This window comes from Emys orbicularis, chromosome 7, assembly GCF_028017835.1.
Source record: "Emys orbicularis isolate rEmyOrb1 chromosome 7, rEmyOrb1.hap1, whole genome shotgun sequence".
In the NCBI taxonomy this organism is placed as follows: domain Eukaryota; kingdom Metazoa; phylum Chordata; order Testudines; family Emydidae; genus Emys; species Emys orbicularis.
The window spans coordinates 78054279-78075994 of record NC_088689.1 but is presented as its reverse complement, the minus strand read 5'-3'; the positions used below and the strand labels follow the sequence as shown (position 1 = coordinate 78075994).

The following is a 21716-nucleotide window of genomic DNA, read 5'->3' as shown; positions in this document are numbered from 1 at the left end:
GATGATGGAGATTTTTTTCCGTTTTGCTACAGGTGATGTATGTCACAGAGCCACAGTATATGATGTGACTGAAACACTATCATTGGCAGATAACTCTGAAACTATAGAAAATGATGATCTTGAAGGTGGATAGTCTTTCAGAATCCTGCATGTTGAGGATGGATTCTCCTAAACAAAATAAGTCAATGCAGTTATTTAATTATTACCATACTGCTCATTTAGTATTACTCATTGCATTCACTGACACTCAGTACTACTTTCTTCCTTTTACAATTTCACCTTGATCTTCCTATTTCAGCTATTTATTTATCACAACTGCATCTAAAATGATAGTAAAATCAGAGTAACAACTATATTTTTTGCTCAAACATGAGCGTTCAAGAATAGTCCAGAAGGAAGACAGGCAGTCCTTAGGAAAGAAGTATGAAATAAACTTTACCAACCTGAAGATCCTGCATGTTCAGACATGTTCCTTTCATCTTCTCATGATGTTTCGTTCGGGCAAGCAGGCCTTGCATTTCTTTGTTGAACTGTTTGCATTTTGCACGCATGCCTGTCTTACTCACAAGTAGAGGAACTTCATTAAAATATTCCCAACTGGGTCTCTTTTACAGCCTGCTGCCATTATAAGTTTCCCTTCTAGTGAGAATGGTATGGTAGATCTCCAATCAATGAAGGCTACACTCAGAAAGACCTTAAGACTTCTGGAATATGCTGCTTAAACAGTTTCACCTTTGATTCTGCTGCTTGTCCCTCCCTTCTCACATTTATCTCCAGACTTCTTCTCCTTGTCCAGATCTATTCGGCCCCCAACAATCTTCTATTCATTGAACTTTTTGAAACTTTGCACTTTTAGAGAGAGGTAAGGGATTGACTGTGTACACAAATTTGCAGAGGGACAATAGGTTTGAGGTCTTATTTCTCACCTCTATATTTTATTTATTTAAAAACATTTTTGCTGTTAACAAGCATATTATCTTTCGAGATGCAAATCCACAGTTTGAGAACTGCAAACTAAGCATCTCTGATAGTGCTTAGTCTAGAAGATACCGAGTCCCATTGGGTAGATAGAAAGATTACCATAAATAATCTATACAGAAGCCCCTGGAACCCATAAGATTGAGTCCCTAAATCCATGAACTATTTGAACTCATTTACAAAACTTTTCTTAAATATTACATGAATATATTGTTTCATACTACAGAATTAGAATTTATAATCCTATTCCATGATGAGATCTTTGAGCTATAATGTATCTTTAAATGCATTTTTGAGGAAAAAACCTATTTAACTTTTTTTTTTTTTTTTTTTAAATCCACCCTGCCAGTAGGACAGAGTGATGCAACATTATGAAACAAGCATTGTAAAAGTACCTCGGCACATTGCACAAACTCTTCTTTATGCCTCTCTCCAATTTGTAAATGAAGACATGCTTTCCAGCTCTGACTACTCTGCTTTATGCCATCTGTATTTGGGGATGGGACACTTGGCCCTGAGAAGAGGGCTCTGGAGGAATTTCTCAGCTGGAAGGAGATAACATAAGAATGGCCATACTGGGTCAGACCAAAGGTCCACCTAGCCCAATATCCTGTCTTCTGACAATGGCCAATGGCAGGTGCTTCCGAGGGAATGAACAGAACAGGTAATCATCAAGTGATCCATCTCCTGTTGCCCATTCCCAGCTTCTGGCAAAACAGAGGCTAAGGACACCATCCCTGCCCATTCTGGCTAATAACCATTGATGGACCATGAATTTATCTAGTTCTTTTTTGAATCCTTGGCCCTCACAACATCATCTGATTTCCACAGGTTGACTGAGTTGTGGGAAGAAAATTTCCTTTTGTTTTAAAACTGCTGCCTATTAATTTCATTTGGTGACCCCTAGTTCTTGTGTTATGAGAAGGAGTAAATAACACTTCCTTACTTTCTCCACACCAATCATGATTTCATAGAAGTCTATCATATTCCCCCCTTAGTCATCTCTTTTCCAAGCTGAAAAGTCCCAGTCTTCTTCTTCTCTCCTCATATGGAAGCTATTCCATGCCCCTAATAATTTTTGTTGCCCTTTCCTGTACCTTTTCCAAGTCCAATATATCTTTTTTGAGATGGGGCGACTGCATCTGCATGCAGTATTCAAGATGTGGGCGTACCACTGTCTTATCTGTCCTTCTCTTAATGATTCCCAACATTCTCTTAGCTTTTCTGACTGCTGCTGCACATTGAGTGGATATTTTCAGAGAACTATCCAGGATGACTTCAAGATTTCTTTCTTGAGTGTTAACAGCTAATTTAGCATTATTTTATATGTGTAGTTATTGTTATTGAGGGTAGGTGTGGAGATTCTGCATTCCCTTTCCATTTGGTCAAGAGAGGAGAAATTTGCTGTGCCTCTTTAGAGCCAGGATCACACTCATTTCACTCCACTAGCTCAGCCCATGCTTAGGCGGAGGTAGCAAGGCTCTGATGGGGGCCTAATGCCTGCAGGCAACCATTGCATATTGCTCCATTACACTTACTTGTTACAAATCCCGAGAACGTCATGTTGATCCAACCGCCAATGAGGATCATGGGTAGAACATTGGTTACATTCCCTTTCATCATATCTGTCAGCATAGTAGGATCTATCAGGTACAGATTGAACACAGAACATTAAGCACTGATTACACGCTGCCTTCCCAGATGTTTTCTCACAGCCTACCTTTCTGACAGTAGTTAAAAGAAAACAATGTAAGAGGTCACTTAGCTTGACTGAAAGTGGGTTGTATCAATGAGTGAAGGAGAGGTTAATCATGATGACAATACCCCCATCTAGGTCTTATATAGTGCTTTTCATAAGTAGATCTCAAAGCGCTTTACAAAGGAGGGCAATAGCAAATAGTGTTAATAAAGTGGTGTCACAACATCTATGCAATCCATTACATTGACCTGAAATGGGGGCACACAGCAAGACAGAGTCCAGGGTTCTGAATTCACAGTACTGACAAGAATGCTGTCTCCTGCAAGCTTCTTAGGACAGAACTCTACCTGCATCTCAGCAGAGCTCAGAGGTTTCCTCTGAAAAATTTCAGCTTGGCTAGGAAGTTAGAAAGGCAAACTGTTTCCCCGCTGGGTCCTGGAGCCAACTTCTAGTTGACCCTAACCCCAGTTGACTTCAGGAGGGCTGCATGAGTGGCAGAATTGAATTTAGCTTTTCCCTTCTGTTGCACCCACCTCCCCAAGCCTTGTGGACATTGGTGTTGAACTCTAGCCTGGGCTAAAGTCACAAACTGTCCCAAAAGGGGAAAGATGGCAAAAAGGCCACAACCGATAAGCATGTTATATAAAATTATTGTTGAAAGAAAGCAGAGACAAAGAGATGGTGAGAGCTGGGTTTGTCAGGACTAACGCCTTGTCTATACATGGAGTATAACAAAAGGTGTCAATGTAAACCAATTTAGTTGAACTGGTGCAAACCTGTAGGTGGACACGGATTTAAATTTAGCTTAAGTCAATTAGGAACAGGTTTTATGCTAAACTGAAATAAGAGTGGCCACACAGGGATGCAATTGAAGCAAGTTTGTCTGTAACCAAGGCCTAAAAGGACAGGTGATTAAGGACTGCCTGGCTTCTGTTATGGTAAGAGACCAGCACCATTTTAAGATAACAGAGGTGACAATACATGGATCAGTGAAAACTTGCTTTTACTGGCCATTTTTGATTGGACAAGGCTGCCCTCCCTTTGGACCACTGCTTTTCTGAAGAGCATTTGACAATATAGTTAGTGTAGGGTAGCAGGAAGCATATAACAGCTGTCACCACCAAATGTGGGGTTGACTGATTTGTCATCACATAACTGGACCTTTTTCTAATCCTGAAAGATGCTGTGACTGAACGAGATGAGGCAAGGAAACCAGGCAGCGTCACCATTTCCACTCCTGTGTCATGAGCAGGAAACATAGGGCTCCTGCTTACACCCACTCCCCCTGTCAATTTCCTCCCTCCCTCCCATTCCTCCTGCCTCTCTTTTCCTTTCTTATTAGAAATCTGACTTAAGCTTGGTTAACACTTAAAAGTTATGTCAGCAGAACTAAATCAGTCAGGGGTGTGAAAATCCACCCCCCGACTAACTATGCTGCCAAAACCCTAAGCTTAGATGCAGAGATGTTGATGGCAGAGTGCTTCTGTCGAGGTAGTTAACATTGTGCAGGAATGTAGTGTTCCTACACCAACAGAAACTCCTGCTGGTGTAGGCCACATCTACACTACACTAGGGCCTACACAAAAACTGCTATGCTGACAGAGGTTTCGTAGTGTAGACATACCCTCAGCCAGCTAGGATAGTTTTAACCTTGAAACACTTTGCTGTGACAAATCTGATAGGCCAATAATGATTTCCAAGTACCTCTGCTCTGTGTAGCTCAAAAGCTCTCACCAATAGAAGTTGGTCCAATAAAAGCTATTACCTCACCTACCTTTTCTCTCTAGTATCCTGGGACCAACATGGCTACAACAACACTGCACAAAACTAACAATACACATTTTCAGAGACATTCAGCAGGTCTGCCAGGGCAGACAAGACTTGACATTCCTGATTATTCTAAGGTTAAAAACATGCAGGGGGAAAAAAACCCAAATGCTTACATCTTATTCATTTAAAGCAACAAAAAAGAGCATAAGGCCAGTTTTTCAATTTTTTGCAGTTTACCTTTTGAAGATGGTAACCCCCAAAAGATTCTACCCAAGCTTCTTGGCCTCACTTCAGCAGGGGTGGAGGATATAAGTGAGGGGATCAGAGGTCAGCAAGTGACAAGGCAACAAAAAATACCAACACTTGTGAGCCCCATGCAATTGCTTGTAGACCCTAGCCAAACCAACATCTTATTACTATTCTTATTACTTTGTTTATATTTTAAGGGGGGGGGGGAAATAAAAACAAGAAATTACAAGAGAGCTAGAGCCTTGTCAAGAAAGCGACCTGCTTACTTAGAATGTCTTTTGCAATGATCTCTTAACATACCTGTCATTGGAGAAGGGGGCACTACCTTCCTTTTTGTTTTTTTAAAAAATCCATCCTCTGGGTTATTGAAGAAATACTTCCGTGTCAGGAAAGACTGTAAACAAAAGGAACAGCAAATTCTAACCGGGCTGGGAACCAGACAAGTGCAACCGAGTGTACAAACAGCAGAATTCCTATCCAGTGTTCAGGATGCATGCTTGTCATTTTTACCTTTTTCATATCTCCTCCTTCCTCTCCTGCCGAGATGCACTAAACCTGCCAGGTTTTATAGACTTTAAAGCTGGAAGGGACCATCCTAATCATCTGGAGTGACTTCCTGTACAGTGCAGGCCACAGAACCTCGTCCACACCCCTCCTGTAATAGACCCCTAGCCTCTGGCTGAATTACTGAAGTTCTCCAAATCCTGATTTAAGGACTTCAATTTACAGAGAATCCACCATTTACATTATTTTAAACCTGGAAGTGCCTGTGGCCCATGCTGCAGAGGAAGACGAAAACCTGCCAGGACCTCTGCCAAACCTTCCCAACCCCAGATATGGTGATCAGTTAGATCTTGAGCATTTCAGCAAGACCCAACAGCCAGACACCTGGGAAAGAATTCTCTGTAGTAACTCAGAGGCCTCCCCAACTAGTGTGCCATCACTGGCCAGTGGGGATATTTGCTACTAGCAGTCACTGTAGGAAGTTTCATCAGACCATCCCCTCCGTAAGCTTATCAAGTTCAGCCTTGAAGCCAGTTGGGGTTTTTCCCTGGATCCCAGTAATTTCAATAACTGATTTGTATTTGGGCAGAGCTTCTATCTCTGAAATTCTCTCTGAGGCATCCACATCTCAAACATTATTGACTGTTTCATGCACAGAACTCATTTGCTCCCAAGGAGACTTACACCTTTCTAAGACTTGCAGCTTTCTACATTTCTTTTTTTCTCTCCAAGATGGTTTCCCAACATTCTCTGAAGCTGAGAACAAACTATTTATATTTTGAAAGCAATTAAATCACTGCTGATGGTGAATGTTTGGTCCTTGTTGGGATCAATCCGACCATGTCCTGTGACCTCCTGCAGTGTTCCACATTACTGCTTTTCTTTTTAAACATGTATATAAAATGTTACAATGACCACATGAATCTTACTACAAGAACCTTAGCTACTTTAGGAACTGCCTGACATTTGAGCACACGTCTCAATTTTAACAATGAATTAATACTACTTTCTGCACTTAACATTTGAAAAAGATTTGGGGGTCGTGGTGGATAATCAGCTGAACATGAGATCCCAGTGCGACGCTTTGGCCAAAAAGGCTAATGCAATCCTTGGATGCATCAACAGCAAAATCTTGAGTAGGAGCAGAGAGATTATTTTACTTCTGTATTTGGCACTGGTGGAATCCTGTGTTCAGTGCTAGGATGTTGATAAATTGGAGAGGGTTCAGAAAAGAGCCATGAAAATGATTAAAGGATTAGAATACAGTGGTACACTCAAGGAGATCAATATATTTAGCCAACAAAGTGAAGATTAAGGAGCGACTTGATTACAGTCTATTAGTACTTAGGGAACAAATATTTGATACCAGGCTCTTCAATCAATTTTTTTCTCTAGGAGAGAAAAGATATAGAAGTGCCCAATGGCAGGAAGTTGAAGCAAGACAAATTGATGCTGGAAATAAGGGGGTAAAATTTTGATGGTGAAAGTAATTAACCACTGGAACAACTTACCAATGGTCATGGTGGATTCTCCATCACTGATCATTTTAAAATAATGATTGGATGTTTTTCTAGATGTGCTCTAGGAATTACTTTCAGGGGAGGGTTCTGTGACTTGTGTTATACAGAAGGCAAGACTACATGACCACATTGGTCCCTTCTGGCTTAGGAATTTATAAATCTATGTTAATTTATGTTATCATTTTCTCTATACAGCTTTCATAAAAAGACTAATGCAATTCAAATATGCAGCTTCACACATGCACATACCTGTTTTGGAATGTATTTTCCATTTTCTCTGAGGACTCTGCTTCGAATTAGGACTTGGCTTTAAAAAAAAGAAACCCATTATTGCAGGAATATCAAAGATCAATATTAGAAGAGTAGAAATGAGGGCTGCAAGTGAGCTGTATGCAAACAACACGGTGGACAGTAATTGAGCTGAGAGAGGCTGACTCAGCAACATCTACCATACAAATATAAAGACACCTTCCTATTAATGGAAATGCATTTCAAGAGTAGTAATTTTCACAATTTGGAGCATCTCACTCATAAATCAGGATGGGTGAGGAATAAGGTGGTCACCTCTTCTTCCTTCTCCATCCAGATTGGGAAAAGATTTCCTCAGAGGAGGACAAATTAAGTTCTATCAGATACTGTATATATACCCTTTGGAATGACATTTAGACTCCATGAAGCTGCTTCATGGATTTTTGGGCCTCCTTTAAGCAGAATTCTCTGACAGATAATAGCAGCTTCTTCTAGGCCTAAAGGCAATTTTTATAGGAAAACCAAAAATATGTCTAGCATTAAATAGACTTGATTCACCAAAATCTTTACTGTCCCAACTTAAATGAGATTTAATAGGAAATGCATTTTGCATTGTGTAATTTTTTACACATAAGAATAGATTCCTCAGTTAGCCTCAGTCTTCATTAAGAGGAAGCAGTGATACTGTAGGTAAATCAACTGCAAAATTAGTACCCAATGAAAAAAATAGTTGCAGCTCAAGATGAGATCCAACCATGACTAGGGACAGCCAGATTAAAAAAAAAAAAAAAAAAAAAAAGTAAATGAACATAATGAATGAATACTCCGCCTCATAAGGGAGAGTTCTCCAGCCTGTTTTAAGAACTCCTTCCAACAAAGGCGTCTTTCCACCCTTTTACAGCAGGATAATTGACCTTACATAGAAATTATTCACATGGATCAGGTCTTTGGTTCATCTAGTTCAATACCCTGTTTCCATTGTGGCCAGTGACAGAAACTTGGGAACCAAGGGAATTTTTTCCAGAATGTTAATGAAATCCTCAGATGATATATGATAAGCACCACAGAAAAGTCCATGAGGAAACTAATACATAATAGGATTTGAATAGTACAGTAAATATGGCCTAGGGCCACACAGTGAATAAGGAAAAGAAATACTGAATAGCTGTTCATTCAGTAAGCTCTATCCATCAAGTTCATTGACTGAGATAGGGGTCCAGTGGAAAAATGTGATCATGTAATTAGAAATGGTATCATATTACATACAGACAAGGAGTCCAAATTAAGCTTGCACATGCAACTTTAATTCTAGTATTTCCTTACTTTTGATTGCTTGACTTTGCAAACTTCATGTTCTTTTATCCTAGCTTTATTAGAAAGACCGTAGGAAAACTTTGGCATACTTGTTAACTTACCTGTCAGACACTTGTTCCCTAGTGAGCTTTTTGTCACTTTGGAGCAAGATGGACACGTAGTGACGAATCATCCCAACAAAGAATGTTATGAAAACAATTGGAAGAACTACCCATAACCGGATATTGGAGTCCAGCAGTAGCTCTGGTTCGCTCATCTTTAGAGTAGATTCTGGTAAACAAAATGGACCTGATTATGCGTTACACCCAGAAGGCATGTAGCACTTTCCACTCATGAAGGGTGCATCTTCATTCAGAAAAATGGTGTGTTCTGAACTTGTATTTACTAGCATGTGGTGACTAACAGCAGGTACCTCAAGATTTGGCTCATAATTGTTTTCAATTTTGTGAAACTGGCTCCTTTAAGGCACAGGACTTCATTCTGTTTGCACATTATAAATGTGATCAAGTCATGATGACTTGTACCTAAGCTACCATTAATTTTTAGTTTTGTGATCCATTCCCTCTTCATCTATTAGGACAGAGAACCCAACTCCCTCCCTGGCCCAACAACCACCTACTGCACTGTCTAATAAAGAATTCCCCTGTGTCGGCTGCAACACTTTTCTATGTACAGTGTTTAGAAATTCCAGTGATCGTTTAGTACTGGCAGCATCAGACCTCCAGTATATGCTACTCAAACTGAAGTCCCCCATGTTCACAGTTGTTTCCCCCCTATACATTATAGTAGTTCCAATTCCTCTTGTTTGTTATCCAGGCTTTTAACACTAGTGTATAGGCAATTCAATCATTTCTTCTCTTCACATCCATTGGTTTCTTGATTAATTTTGTTTCAACATCTCAAATTTGTGCTGAGTGCTCATATCTTCCCTCATTTTACACTCTCCTGCTATTAGTTTAACCCCCTGACCCGACTACTCTGGTCAGCCTGTCCCTGAAGAGATTAGGCCACCTTCTACGGAGGTGGAGGCCATCCAAACTACACAGCCCCTCTTCCCATAGAAAGAGGACCAATGTTCCACACAATCCAAACCTTCCACTGTACACCATTTATGTAGACAGTGGTTCACAGCTAGAATTTTCTGTCTTCCTTCGCTCGTAGGATAGGAAGGAGCTTGGAAAAGGTCGCTTGAACATTCTTTTTCAGCACGCTTCTGAGTTCCCTGAAATCATATCTGTGAGCTATTTATTGAACAATCACCCATAGCTCCTCGCCCACTAACTTCAGAAGTGTGTCCAGCACACAGCCTGACTCCTGCCGAATGTTCTTTTGATTCTTGTGAGGACTGAGTCTCCAGCAAGGATCATCGCCTTCCTTGGACAGTTGACGACTGCTAACACCCAATTAGAACTACAGACTCACTTGTCTTAACTATCAGGGGGTAGCCGTGTTAGTCTGTATCTACAAAAACAACAAGGAGTCTGGTGGCACCTTAAAGACTAACAGATTTATTTGGGCATAAGCTTTCGTGGGTAAAAACCTCACTTCTTCGGATGCATAGAGTGAAAGTTACAGATGCAGGCATTATATACTGACACATGGAGAGCAGGGAGTTACTTCGCAAGTGGAGAACCAGTGTTGACAGGGCCAATTCAATCAGGGTGGATGTAGTCCACTCCCAATAATGGATGAGGAGGTGTCAATTCCAGGAGAGGAAAAGTTGCTTCTGTAATGAGCCAGCCCCCACCCTGGCCTGACAGCCGCCTGCTGCCCCATGCCCAGCACAGAGACCCCAAGCTGCCTCCAAGGCCCGACATTCGCCTGCTGCTCCCTACCCAGCACAGAGACCCCAGCCATCTCCCGCCCTCAGCCCAGCAGAGAGACCCCAGCTACCTCCCCGACCTGACAAACACCTGCTGCCCCCTATCCGGTACAGAGACCCCAATCCCCTTCCTGGCCCAACAGCCACCTACTGCCCCCTACCCAGCACAGAGGACTCAGCCCTCTCGCCGCCTGCTGCTCCCTACCCAGCACAGAGACCCCAGCCATCTCCCGCCCTCAGCCCAGCAGAGAGACCCCAGCTACCTCCCCGACCTGACAAACACCTGCTGCCCCCTATCCGGTACAGAGACCCCAATCCCCTTCCTGGCCCAACAGCCACCTACTGCCCCCTACCCAGCACAGAGGACTCAGCCCTCTCGCCGCCTGCTGCCCCATGCCCAGCACGGAGACGTCAACCGCCTCCCCGGCCCGACATCCGCTTGCTGCCCACTACCCAGTGCAGTAACCCCAGCCCCCACCCTGCCTCCAGCCCTCATCCCAGCAGAGAGACCCCAGCTCCCTCCCTGGCCTGACAGGCACCTACTGCCCACTGCCCGGCACTGAGACCCCATCCCCCTCCCTGGCCTGACAGCTGCCATTCTACCCTGTGCCTGGCACGGAGACCCCAGCCCCCTCCCCAGCGTGAAAACCACCTACTGCCCCTGCCAGGCACAGAGACCCCAGGCCCGACCCTGGCCTGATGGCTGCCCCCAGTCTGGCACACCCCAGCCCCCTCCCCAGCCCGACAGCCACCTACTGCCCTGTGGCCGGTCCAGAGACCCCAGCCCCCTCCCTGGCCTGACAGTCACCTAGTGCCCCCTGTCCGGCACAGAGACCCTGTGATGTTCTGTACCTCGGGGGAACACCCAGTGCCCCCATGTTCATCCTTATAATATGATTGTGTGGTATCTAATGCTAAGTTTGTCATGTCAGGTGTCTTCAGAAGGCTCATGATGTACTGAGCATTGTTGTTATAGTAATCGTTATAGGTTGTAATTTTATGCATATAGTTATGAGGCTGAAAATGTGTCCTCATGGCTTAAAGCAAGCCGAGGCAAAAACTCTCCAGAAGCAGAGGGGTAGCTCACACCTCATCAGGGCATGTATGGGACAAACCCAGCCCAGCCTCACAGGAACAAAAGACACTGGCCTAGGCAACAACAAAGGATCTGTTGGACTCTCTAGGGAGTCACCCTCCCTTCCTTTGGTCAGTTTGGGAATGCGATGAGGTAATGCTCACTTGACTCTGAAGGGGGGTGTGGGGCAAAGCCAGAAGGGAAGAAAGGACATGATAAAAAGGGAGAGACGTTTGCCATGCCCTTCCTCTCTCTTCCACCTCCATCTACAGACATCACCACCAAGCGACTGAAGCGCTGATCAAAGGGGAGAGCCTGGCTGAAGGGCAACCAGCCAGCCTGTGGTGAGACGCATCTAAGTTTGTAAGGGGATTGAAAGTGTTAAGCTCAGCTTAGAATGCGTTTTGCTTTTATTTCATTTGACCAAATCCGACTTGTTGTGCTTTGATTTATAATCACTTCAAATCTGTTTTTCATAGTTAATAAATTTGTTTGTTTATTCTACCTGAAGCAGTGCGTTTGGTTTGAAGCATGTTAGAGACTCCCCCTTGGGATAACAAGCCTGGTACATAAATTGACGAATTCATATAAGCTTGCAGCGTCCAGCGGGCATAACTGGATACTACAAGACGGAGGTTCCTAGGGTTGTGTCTGGGACCAGAGATATTGGCTAGTGTCATTTGGTTGTAAGGAGGCTGTGCATGAACAGCCCAGGAGTGGGGGTTCTCACAGCAGAGCAGGGTAAGGCTGGCTCACAGAGCCAAGGATTGGGGTGACCTAGCAAATCACCAGTCCAGATAACACCAGAGGGGAAGTCGTCACAGACCTCAGCCCCCTCCCCGGCCCGACAGCCGCCTGCTGGCCCATGCCCAGCACACAGACCCCAGCGCCCTCCCCGACCCGACAGCCGCCTGCTGCCCCCTCCCCGGCACAGAGACCTCAGCCCCCTCCCCGGCCCGACAGCCGCCTGCTGCCCCCTCCCCGGCACAGAGACCCCAGCCCCCTCCCCGGCCTGACAGCCGCCTGCTGCCCCATGCCCGGCACAGAGACCTCAGCCCCCCTCCCCGGCCCGACAGCCGCCTGCTGCCCCATGCCCGGCACAGAGACCTCAGCGCCCTCCCCGGCCCGACAGCGGCCTGCTGCCCCCTGCCCGGCACAGAGACCCCAACCCCCTCCCCGGCCCGACAGCCGCCTGCTGCCCCCTACGCGGGCCTTAGTCCCTCCTCACCCTTCGCCTTGAATCCGTTTCCGGGATTGATTGAACGCAGTCCTTCCGCAGGGCCCCGGAAATACGTAATTGTGAGGTCATCATGGCGAGACAGTACTCACTGCCTGGCGGGAAACTTGAGTAACGTCTGGAACTGTCGGCGCGAACGGTAACCGGGGTTCTGTGGGGATGTCTCCTATTGGCAGCGGGGCCTCCCGTTCCTCCTCCTCCTCCCCTCCCCAGCCCGGTTTCCATGGTAGCAGGGTGTTTGGGGGGTATGGTGCCCCCCTTCTCCGTGGCAACGGGGTGTGTGGGGGTATGGTGCCCCCACGTCTCTGTGGTAACGGGGTGGGTGTGTGGGGGTACGGTGCCCCCCACGTCTCTGTGGTAACGGGGTGTGTGGGGGTATGGTGCCCCCACGTCTCTGTGGTAACGGGCTGGGTTTGTGGGGGTACGGTGCCCCCCACGTCTCTGTGGTAACGGGGTGTGTAGGGGTACGGTGCCCCCCACGTCTCTGTGGTAACGGCGTGTGTGCGGGGATGGTGCCCCCCCACGTCTGCGTGGTAGAGGGGTGTGTGCGGGGACGGTGCCCCTCCCCCGCCCGCATCTCCCTGGTCATGCGGTTTGTGGGGGGATGGTGCCCTCTCATGTCTCTGTGGTAGCGGGGTGTGTGGGGGGTATAGTGCCCCCCACATTTCCGTGGTAATGGGGTGTGTGCTGGGATGGTGCCTCCCCATGTCTCTGTTGCAGCAGGATGTGGGGGGATGGTGCCTCTCATGTCTCTGTGGTAGTGGGGTGTATGTGGGGATGGTGCCCCCCACATCTTCATGGTAACAAGGTGTGTGTGGAGGAAGGTGCCCCCCACATTTCTGTGTTAGCGGGGTGTGTGTGGGGATGGTTCCCCCATCTCTGTGTTAGTGGGGTGTGTGGGGGGATGGTGTCCCCCGCATCTCTGTGGTAGCATGGTGTGTGCGGGGATGATGTCCCCCCCCCGCGAGTCTGTGGTAGTGAGCTGTGTGTAGGAATGGTGCCCCCACGTCTCGGTGGTAATGGTGTGTGTGTGTGTGGGGATGGTGCCCCCCACATCTCCATTGCAGCAGGGTGTGCGCGCGTACGATGCCCTCCTACGTCTCGTGCTGGAAATGGTGTGTGTGGGGGTATGGTGCCCCCCGTCTCTGTGGTATTGGGGTGTGTTGGGGTCTAGTGCCCCCGTCTCCATGGTAATGGGGTGTGTGGGGGTATGATGCCCCCCCACGTCTCTGTGGCAGCGGAGTGTATGAGGGGATGGTGCCCTCCTATGTCTCCGTGATAGTGGGGTGTGTGTGGGGATGGTGCCCTCCGTTTTCATGGTAATGGGGTGTGTGTGTGGGCGTGACCCCCCGCATCTCCATGGTAACCCTGGGTACCGTGGTGCCCTCCACCCTTATAGTAAGAACCTGTTCATAGAATCATAGAATATCAGGGTTGGAAGGGACCTCAGGAGGTCATCTAGTCCAACCCCTGTTGGAGATTAAATTTTGGCAGCCCTGCTTGTGTAGTGTCCAGGCTGCCTGTAGTGTGTTTTGAGGTTATGCACAGCTGTTCAAGAGCCCCCTGCCTTGATGGGAGGGGAAGGCTGCAGAGGAAGTTCTCTGGGTCTGATGATCCCACTGTGCATACGGTGTGTCATCTTAACTCTGTCTTGGAGGCGTGTGTGTTATTGTGATACCATCTTCCATCATGTCATCATTTGTAATAAGTTTGCAACGTGCTACCCACAGGCAGCTCCTGAAATAGATTCTGTCCCTGTTGCATTCTTTCAGTTCATTACAGTGTATATTGTTAGTGACTTAGGCCCCCAGTACCGCTATTAGCTCTGTGTAGGACAATTATTTGGGGCTCCAAATAGGCGCACAGCTCCATCTGTGTGGAGCTAGTGCTAGAATCAGAACCTATACAGTTCAAGTCTAAAAACAATGCATCTTAATTTGTCATGAGTAGGATTTCCCTGTCCTCTTTGGACACAAGTATGCCTATGAAGGGTCATTTATTATAGGTCTAATGTACAGATCATAGTGGACAAGCAACTGACTGTGAGCTCTTTGCGTGATGCTGTGGAAATCCTTGGATGTATAAATGGGGGTAGGAACAGAGAGGGGGGGAGGGATAGCTCAGTGGTTTGAGCATTGGCCTGCTAAACCCAGGGTTGTGAGTTCAATCCTTGAGGGGGCCACTTAGGGATCTGGGGCAAAAATCAGTACTTGGTCCTGCTAGTGAAGGCAGGGGGCTGGACTTGATGACCTCTCAAGGTTCCTTCCAGTTCTAGGAGATAGGATATCTCCATTTAAAAAAAAAAAAAAAAAAAATTTCACCTGTGTATACCACATTGGTTAGACTAATACTGGAATACTGAGTCCAGTTCTGGTCTCCACATTTTAAAAAGAATCTTGAAAAATTGGGGAGAGTGCAGAAAACGTACACAAAAGTTATTTAAGGGCTGGAGAAATTGCTTTCAATGAGAGATTTAAAGAGATCTGTTTATCTTATCAAAAAGAAGATTGAGAGGTGACTTGATTACAGTGTATAAGTAGCTTCATAGGAAGAAAATACTGGGTATTAAAGAGTTCTTTCATCTAATGGAGAAAGACATAACAAGAACCAATGCCTGGAAGCTGAAGCCAGACAAATTCAAATTAGAAATTAGGCCAAAAATTTTAACAGTGAGGGTGATTAACCATTTGAACAAACTACCAAAGGACATGGCTCTCTTGATGTCATCACATTGAGATTGGATGTCTTTCTGGAAGATATGATTTAGCCACACACAAGTTATTGGGATCAGTACAATGGAAACTAGATGAAATGTAATGGCCTGTGTGACTGGGATCCTGGGGCGGGCCACACTGAGATTGCTCAATCAGGGCAAACTGCAAAGAATGGAGCAGACGATCCCCAAAACTGGTGGTTATCCTAATACTTAGGATATGTCTACACTACAGCCGGATCGATGCTCTGGGGATTGATTTAGTGGGTCTAGTGAAGACCTGCCAAATCGACCGCAGATCGCACTCCCATCGACTCAGCGTGGTGTAGACACCACAGTAAGTCGACCTAAGCTACATCGACTCCAGCTGTTACCTGGGGTTCTTTCAACCCAAAGCTCTTGGTAACTTTTACTCTGTGCGAGGTGGCGTCACAAAATAAATCAGGGGAGACACGGCTGTCTGACTGATAGATGGCTGGCACAAACAGGACAACACAAGAGTGCTTTCACTTAAAGCTAAACTTTACTTAGTCTCAAGCACTTACACATGTCCGCAACAGGTTAGTAAAACACCCCCAACCCTTGATAATTACCAAAGCTGAGTGTGGCTCTTGAGTGACACAGTGGCAGGCTTCTGGTGGCCAAATCTTCCGTCTGCTGGTGGGGACCGCAAGATGTATCCAGAGGGAGAGTCCAAACGAGTCCAACTACCTCAAACTTTTCCCCTTATTTATACATTAGTAATAGAATGACATGTCCCTTAAAGAAAACTTGTTAAGTAAGCAGTTTCAATGGTCAAGCAAGAGGTTCCTCTGATTATTGATTAACCAGGTGTGGGTTTTTCCAGAGTTTGCAGCCTTGAGGCCCCAATAGACATTTCTGGGGCACATCCTGCTCTTCTAAAATGCATGTATCAGCAACTTCAACACAATTCTTATCAGGAAGGACGCGGGGTCAAGCTGCCCTTTCTGTGGCACCCAAAACCTCCTGCCTTGGTTAAGCTAAAGCCTGCTGACTAGGCTGCTTTTAGCAGTAAGACATAGTGGTTTCAGGCACTTTACTGGTTTGCCAAAATCTCCCCGTACACAGCTACGTTATTCATGTAGCTGGAGTAGCGTAACTTAGGTCGACTTATTTGTCTATGCGGTAGCATAGACATAGCCTTAGATTCACCAAACCAGCAACAAAACAGCTTCTACATACCTTACTGGTTACCCAGAAGCCAAAAATACAGTTCCCTTAAAACAATCCAGCCTTGGGCTCCCACCCAGACAGCCAAGTCAAATATGATGAGGATTACTGAAAATCTTGTTCATCATATAAAAAGTTCTACCAATCCCAAAGGATTGGACATATTACTCACCAAGTCAATGAATATTTCAGATTTTACCCAAATACATGCTTACAGCCAATTCTTATTAACTAAACTAAATTTTATTAAAAAAGAAAAAAGAGAAAGTATTGGTTAAAAGATCATTATACATACAGACTTGAATTAAATTCTTAGGTCAGTTTCATAGTAGAGATGGTGAGCTTTAGAGTTGCAAAGGGTTCTTTCCGAATTAGTTCCATATATCAGGGTGATTCAGACTGGAGCTGGAGAGCTCAGTCTTACGACTCAAACTTCTCCTGTCGAAGCTTAAGCAGATCTGAGATAACAGGATCAGGGCCCTAGAGTTCTTTTCTAGATCTCTGGCAGGCTATTGACATCCTCTTGACAGCAGGTATTCCTTGGGTGAACAATAGATGATCATCGTGGCTTTGAAGTAAGATCTTCTATTTCCTAAGCACCACTGGTAATTAGCTACATGGATTAGCATAAGGCAACTGCCCATCTTCCACCATTTACAGGTAGTTTACTACATACTTCAAAGAGAAATAAAGACAAATATATTACTACATTTACAGTTCATCTAAATGTTAACATCTCCTTTTGATCTCTGAATTAACATAATACAGTGACAGACAGGAACCGTTTGGTTACATAGTCAACCTCTAACAATATATATGTAAACACACACAAAAATACAGTCATTATCTATTATCTCTCTAGGGCCTTGGCTACACTGGCAATTCACAGCGCTGCACTTGCTGCGCTCAGGGGTGTGAAAAAACACCCCCCCTGAGAGCAGCGAGTGCAGCGCTGTAAAGCGCCAGTGTAATCAGCGCCTGCAGCGCTGCACGCTCCCTCGCAGCGCTGCAAGCTATTCCCCTCGGAGAGGTGGAGTACTTGCAGCGCTGCGAGAGAGCTCTCGCAGCGCTGGCGGCGCGACTACACTCGCGCTTCACAGCGCTGCCGCGGCAGCGCTGTGAATCTGCGAGTGTAGCCAAGGCCTAAAGGTTGAATCTGGATTAATTAGCCTGCTAGTGCCTAACCTCTGCTGGTTCAGTGTCACACCCTGTGTTATACAGGTCAGACTAAATGATCTAATGGTCTCTTCTGGCTTTAAGCTCTATGAATCTAGTGACAGCCCTAGGTTGCTTAAGTGTTTCCAGCCTACCTCCTCTTGTATTGTTGAAAACGCTTACCTTTTAGCCGGGGTCAAACTGGGGGAAAATAGGAGGTGGTACTCTACCAACTACCCCCACAGCCTAAGCTCCATCTGCTAACATCCTCAGGTAATATGGTGATGGGCACAGCCTCAGCACATAGAAAGAATAGAATAGAAGTGAATTTCACCTGTTAGAGATTAGATACTATATTAAAGGAGCCTTTCCTGGCGGCAATCTGCAGTGGATGGGGATGGTAAAAGCACTGACTGCCCCCTACCTAGGGGTGAATGGCTCCAGTAGAAGTCTGACGTTCCAAGCACTGAAGGTCTTAGGTTCAAGCTCTCAGTGCAGTGGAGGGCTCTGGTCTCTTGCTGGGTGCACTGAGGGTCTCTGGATTAAGTGCTGGAGGTCTCACATCCTCTGCTGTGGCAGGGTGGGGGGGAGCAGAGGGTAAGGTCTCTGGATCCAGGTGTGCTTGGGTGGACTCACTGCTCCTTGGGTGCTGTGTTGATCCTGTGCAGATGCTCCTTCTCTCTGTATGCCGGGAGCACAGTGGTACTCCAGAGCAGCAGTAGGCAGGCAACAGGAGCGCCTCAGACTTGCTCCTCCTGTTGTTTGCCTACAGCGAATGGTGTGTGGCATTGGTGGCTCCTGCTGATCCCTCAGTGACAACTCTGACTTCCCTTTGGTGGTTGTTAATTCTCCCTCTGCTGGCAAAGTAGCTGACTGAACTGAGGTTTCTATTCCATAGTGTCAGGTAGTAGCACTTCTGAATTTTAGTGCCACTGTCTCTGACTGGCCTGTGGTGCAAGTAGAGTAGGGGCGCTAGGGGACAAGAGCTGAGGAAGCGTTGTTCTAAGTCAGCCATAAAAATGTTGGCATACTGTAGGGCCATGCGGGTACATATAGCAGTGCCGCTGACTTGAAGGTATAAATCGTCCCCAAATCTGAAATAGTTGTGGGTGAGGACAAAGTCACAAAGCTCAGCCACTGGGTGTGCCGTGGCCTCATCAGGGATACTGTTCTTGACAGCTTGTAGTCCATCCTCATGTGGAATATTGGTGTAAAAAGCTTTTACATCCATGGTGGCCAGGATGGTGTTTTCAGGAAGATCACCAATGCATTGTAGTTTCCTCAGGAAGTCAGTGGTGTCTCGAAGATAGCTGGGAGTGCTGGTAGCGTAGGGCCTGAGGAGAGAGTCCACATAGCCAGACAATCCTGCTGTCAGGGTGCCAATGCCAGAGATGATGGGGCATCCAGGATTCCCAGGTTTATGGATTTTGGGTAGCAGATAGAATACCCCTGGTCAGGGCTCTAGGGGTGTGTCTGTGTAGATTTGTTCCTGTGCTTCTTCAGGGAGTTTCTTGAGCAGATGGTGCATTTTCTTTTGGTACCCCTCAGTGGAATCAGAAGGTAATGGCCTGTAGAACATGGTGTCAGAGAGTTGCCTAGCAGCCTCTCGTTCATACTCCGACCTATTCATGATTTCTACAGCACCTCCTTTGTCAGCCTTTTTGATTATAATGTCAGAGTTGTTTCTGAGGGTGTGGATGGCGTTGTGTTCTGCATGGCTGAGGTTATGGGGCAAGTGATGCTGCTTTTCCACAATTTCAGCCCGTGCATGTCGGCGGAAGCACTCTCTGTAGAAGTCCAATCTGCTGTTTCGACTGTCAGGAGGAGTCCATGCAGAATCCTTCTTCTTGTAGCGTTGGTAGGAAGGTTTCTGTGGGTTAGGCCTGAATAAAGACTGGGAGTGGCTGGGTCACAGGGTGGATAAAAATAATCTCACTTTTAACAGCAGTAGCTTCTTCTGCCGGTATAGAAAGAATATTTTCTTCCTTTGGACTAATTCATTTCAAATTGAGAAATCATTTGGGACCTGAAAAAGCAGGAAAGCTTGTTTTTCTTTTCCAGATTATGAACAAACAGGAAAATGAAGGTGAAGATGACTGAGTTAGCTGCAGAAGCCAATATCTTAAGTTTCTCATGTTGACCTGGCTGACATAGTTGATTTAATTTTTTTGTTTTTTTAATATTTCATTTATCTATTTTAGTTAAAAACAATTTTAACAAAAACAAACCTGATTTTAAAAAACTTGAATGTTTAAATTCAAAAATTCATATGCTTGTTTCGTTAAAATACATGTTTGCTGTTGAGGAAAAAAAATCCAGAATACATAATGTTGTTGTTTTAGTTAAATAAAATAATTTAAATGTCTGTCTGGTGATGTTCTCCTCCTAATACATCATGGCAAGAAAATCCTCCAAATATTAATGATTGAATTGGAGATAGTTCACCTCCCAATGACTTCATAAGTATCTGCTTCAATTATCTTTGGTAAATGAAATAACCAAACAATCATTCATTTTCTGATAAAGCTGTAAAACTAAACTGAAAAGTTTTCAAAATAAATCACTTTAAAAATGTATAGTGTGTACCTTCTACATCTATCTCTGAGTTGTGAAGAATATGTATTAAGGTTATAACAGCCAACAAGAATGCATTTTTATTCACAATAATGAGTTAAAAGTAGGGCTGTCAAGCGATTAAAAAAATTAATCTTGTGATTAATTGCATGATTAAACAATAATAGAATACTATTTATTTAAATATTTTTGGATGTTTTCTACATTTTCATATTACATATTGATTTCAAGTGCAACACAGAATACAAAGTGTACAGTGCTCACTTTAAATTTTTTTATTACAAATATTTCAACTGTAAAAAACAAAAGAAATAGTATATTTCAATTCACCTAATACAAGTACTGTAGTGCAATCTCTTCATAATGAAAGTTGAACTTACAAATGTAGAATTAAGTACAAAAAATAGCTGCATTCAAAAATAAAACAATGTAAAACTTTAGACCATTCAAGTCCACTCAGTCATACTTCAGCCAATCAGTCAGACAAACCAGTTTGATTACAATTTGCAGGATATAATGCTGCCCATGTCTTATTTACAATGTCCCCTGAAAGTGAGAACAGGTGTTCGCATGGCACTGTTGTAGCCGGCATTGCAAGATATTTACCTGCCAGATGCGTTAAAGATTCATATGTTCCTTCATGCTTCAAACACCATTCCAGAATATATGCATCCATGCTAATGACGGGTTCTGCTTGATAACGATCCAAAGCAGAGCGGACCGACGCATGTTCATTTTCATCATCTGAGTCAGATGTCACCAGCAGAAGGTTGATTTTCTTTTTTGGTGGTTCAGGTTCTGTAGTTTCTGCATTGGAGTGTTGCTCTTTTAAGACATCTGAAAGCATTCTCCAAACCTTGTCCCTCTCAGATTTTGGAAGGCACTTCAGATTCTTAAACCTTGGGTCGAGTGCTGTATCTATCCTTAGAAATCTCACATTGGTACCTTCTTTACGTTTTGTCAAATATGCTGTGAAAGTGTTCTTAAAACGAACATGTGCTGGGTCATCATCCGAGACTGCCATAACATGAAATATATGGCAGAATGTGGGTAAAACAGAACAGAAGACATACAATTCTCTCCCAATGAGTTCAGTCATAAATTTAATGAACGCATTATTTTTTTAACGAGCATCATCAACATGGAAGCATGTCCTTTGGAATGGTGGCCAAAGCACGAAGGGGCATATGAATGTTTAGCATATCTGGCACATAAATACATTGCAACGCAGGCTACAAAAGTTCCATTCAAATACCTGTTCTCACTTTCAGGTGACATTGTAAATAAGAAGCAGTCAGCAGTATCTCCAGTAAATGTAAACAAACTTGTTTGTCGTAGCAATTGGCTGAACAAGAAGTAGGACTGATTGGACTTGTAGGCTATAAAGTTTTACATTGTTTTGTTTTTGAGTGCAGTTATGTAACAAAAAAAATCTACATTTGTAAGTTACACTTTCATGATAGAGATTGCACTACAGCACTTGTATGAGGTGAATTGAAAAATACTATTTCCTTTGTTTATCATTTTTACAGTGCGAATATTTGTAATAAAAAATAATATAAAGTGAGCACTGTACACTTTGTATTCTGTGTTGTAATAGAAATCAATATATTTGAAAATGTAGAAAAACATCCAAAAATATTTACTAAATTTCAATTGGTATTCT

At 44.6% G+C, this 21716-nt stretch overlaps 1 protein-coding gene across 1 annotated transcript in view; it reads right to left on the bottom strand.

Annotated features, from left to right (window-relative positions):
• Nucleotides 1–12451, bottom strand: part of EMC3 (ER membrane protein complex subunit 3) — a 31615-nt gene extending 19164 nt beyond the window's left edge. The window contains exons 1-5 of the mRNA XM_065407880.1: nt 12409–12451; nt 8385–8553; nt 6970–7027; nt 4997–5090; nt 2517–2621 (exon numbers count right to left, since the gene is read on the bottom strand). Of these exons, the coding sequence (XP_065263952.1) occupies nt 2517–2621; nt 4997–5090; nt 6970–7027; nt 8385–8539 (412 nt within the window). The 5' untranslated portion in view covers nt 8540–8553; nt 12409–12451. The remainder of the gene's footprint in view (nt 1–2516; nt 2622–4996; nt 5091–6969; nt 7028–8384; nt 8554–12408) is intronic.
• Between the last annotated feature and the right edge of the window lie 9265 nt (nt 12452–21716).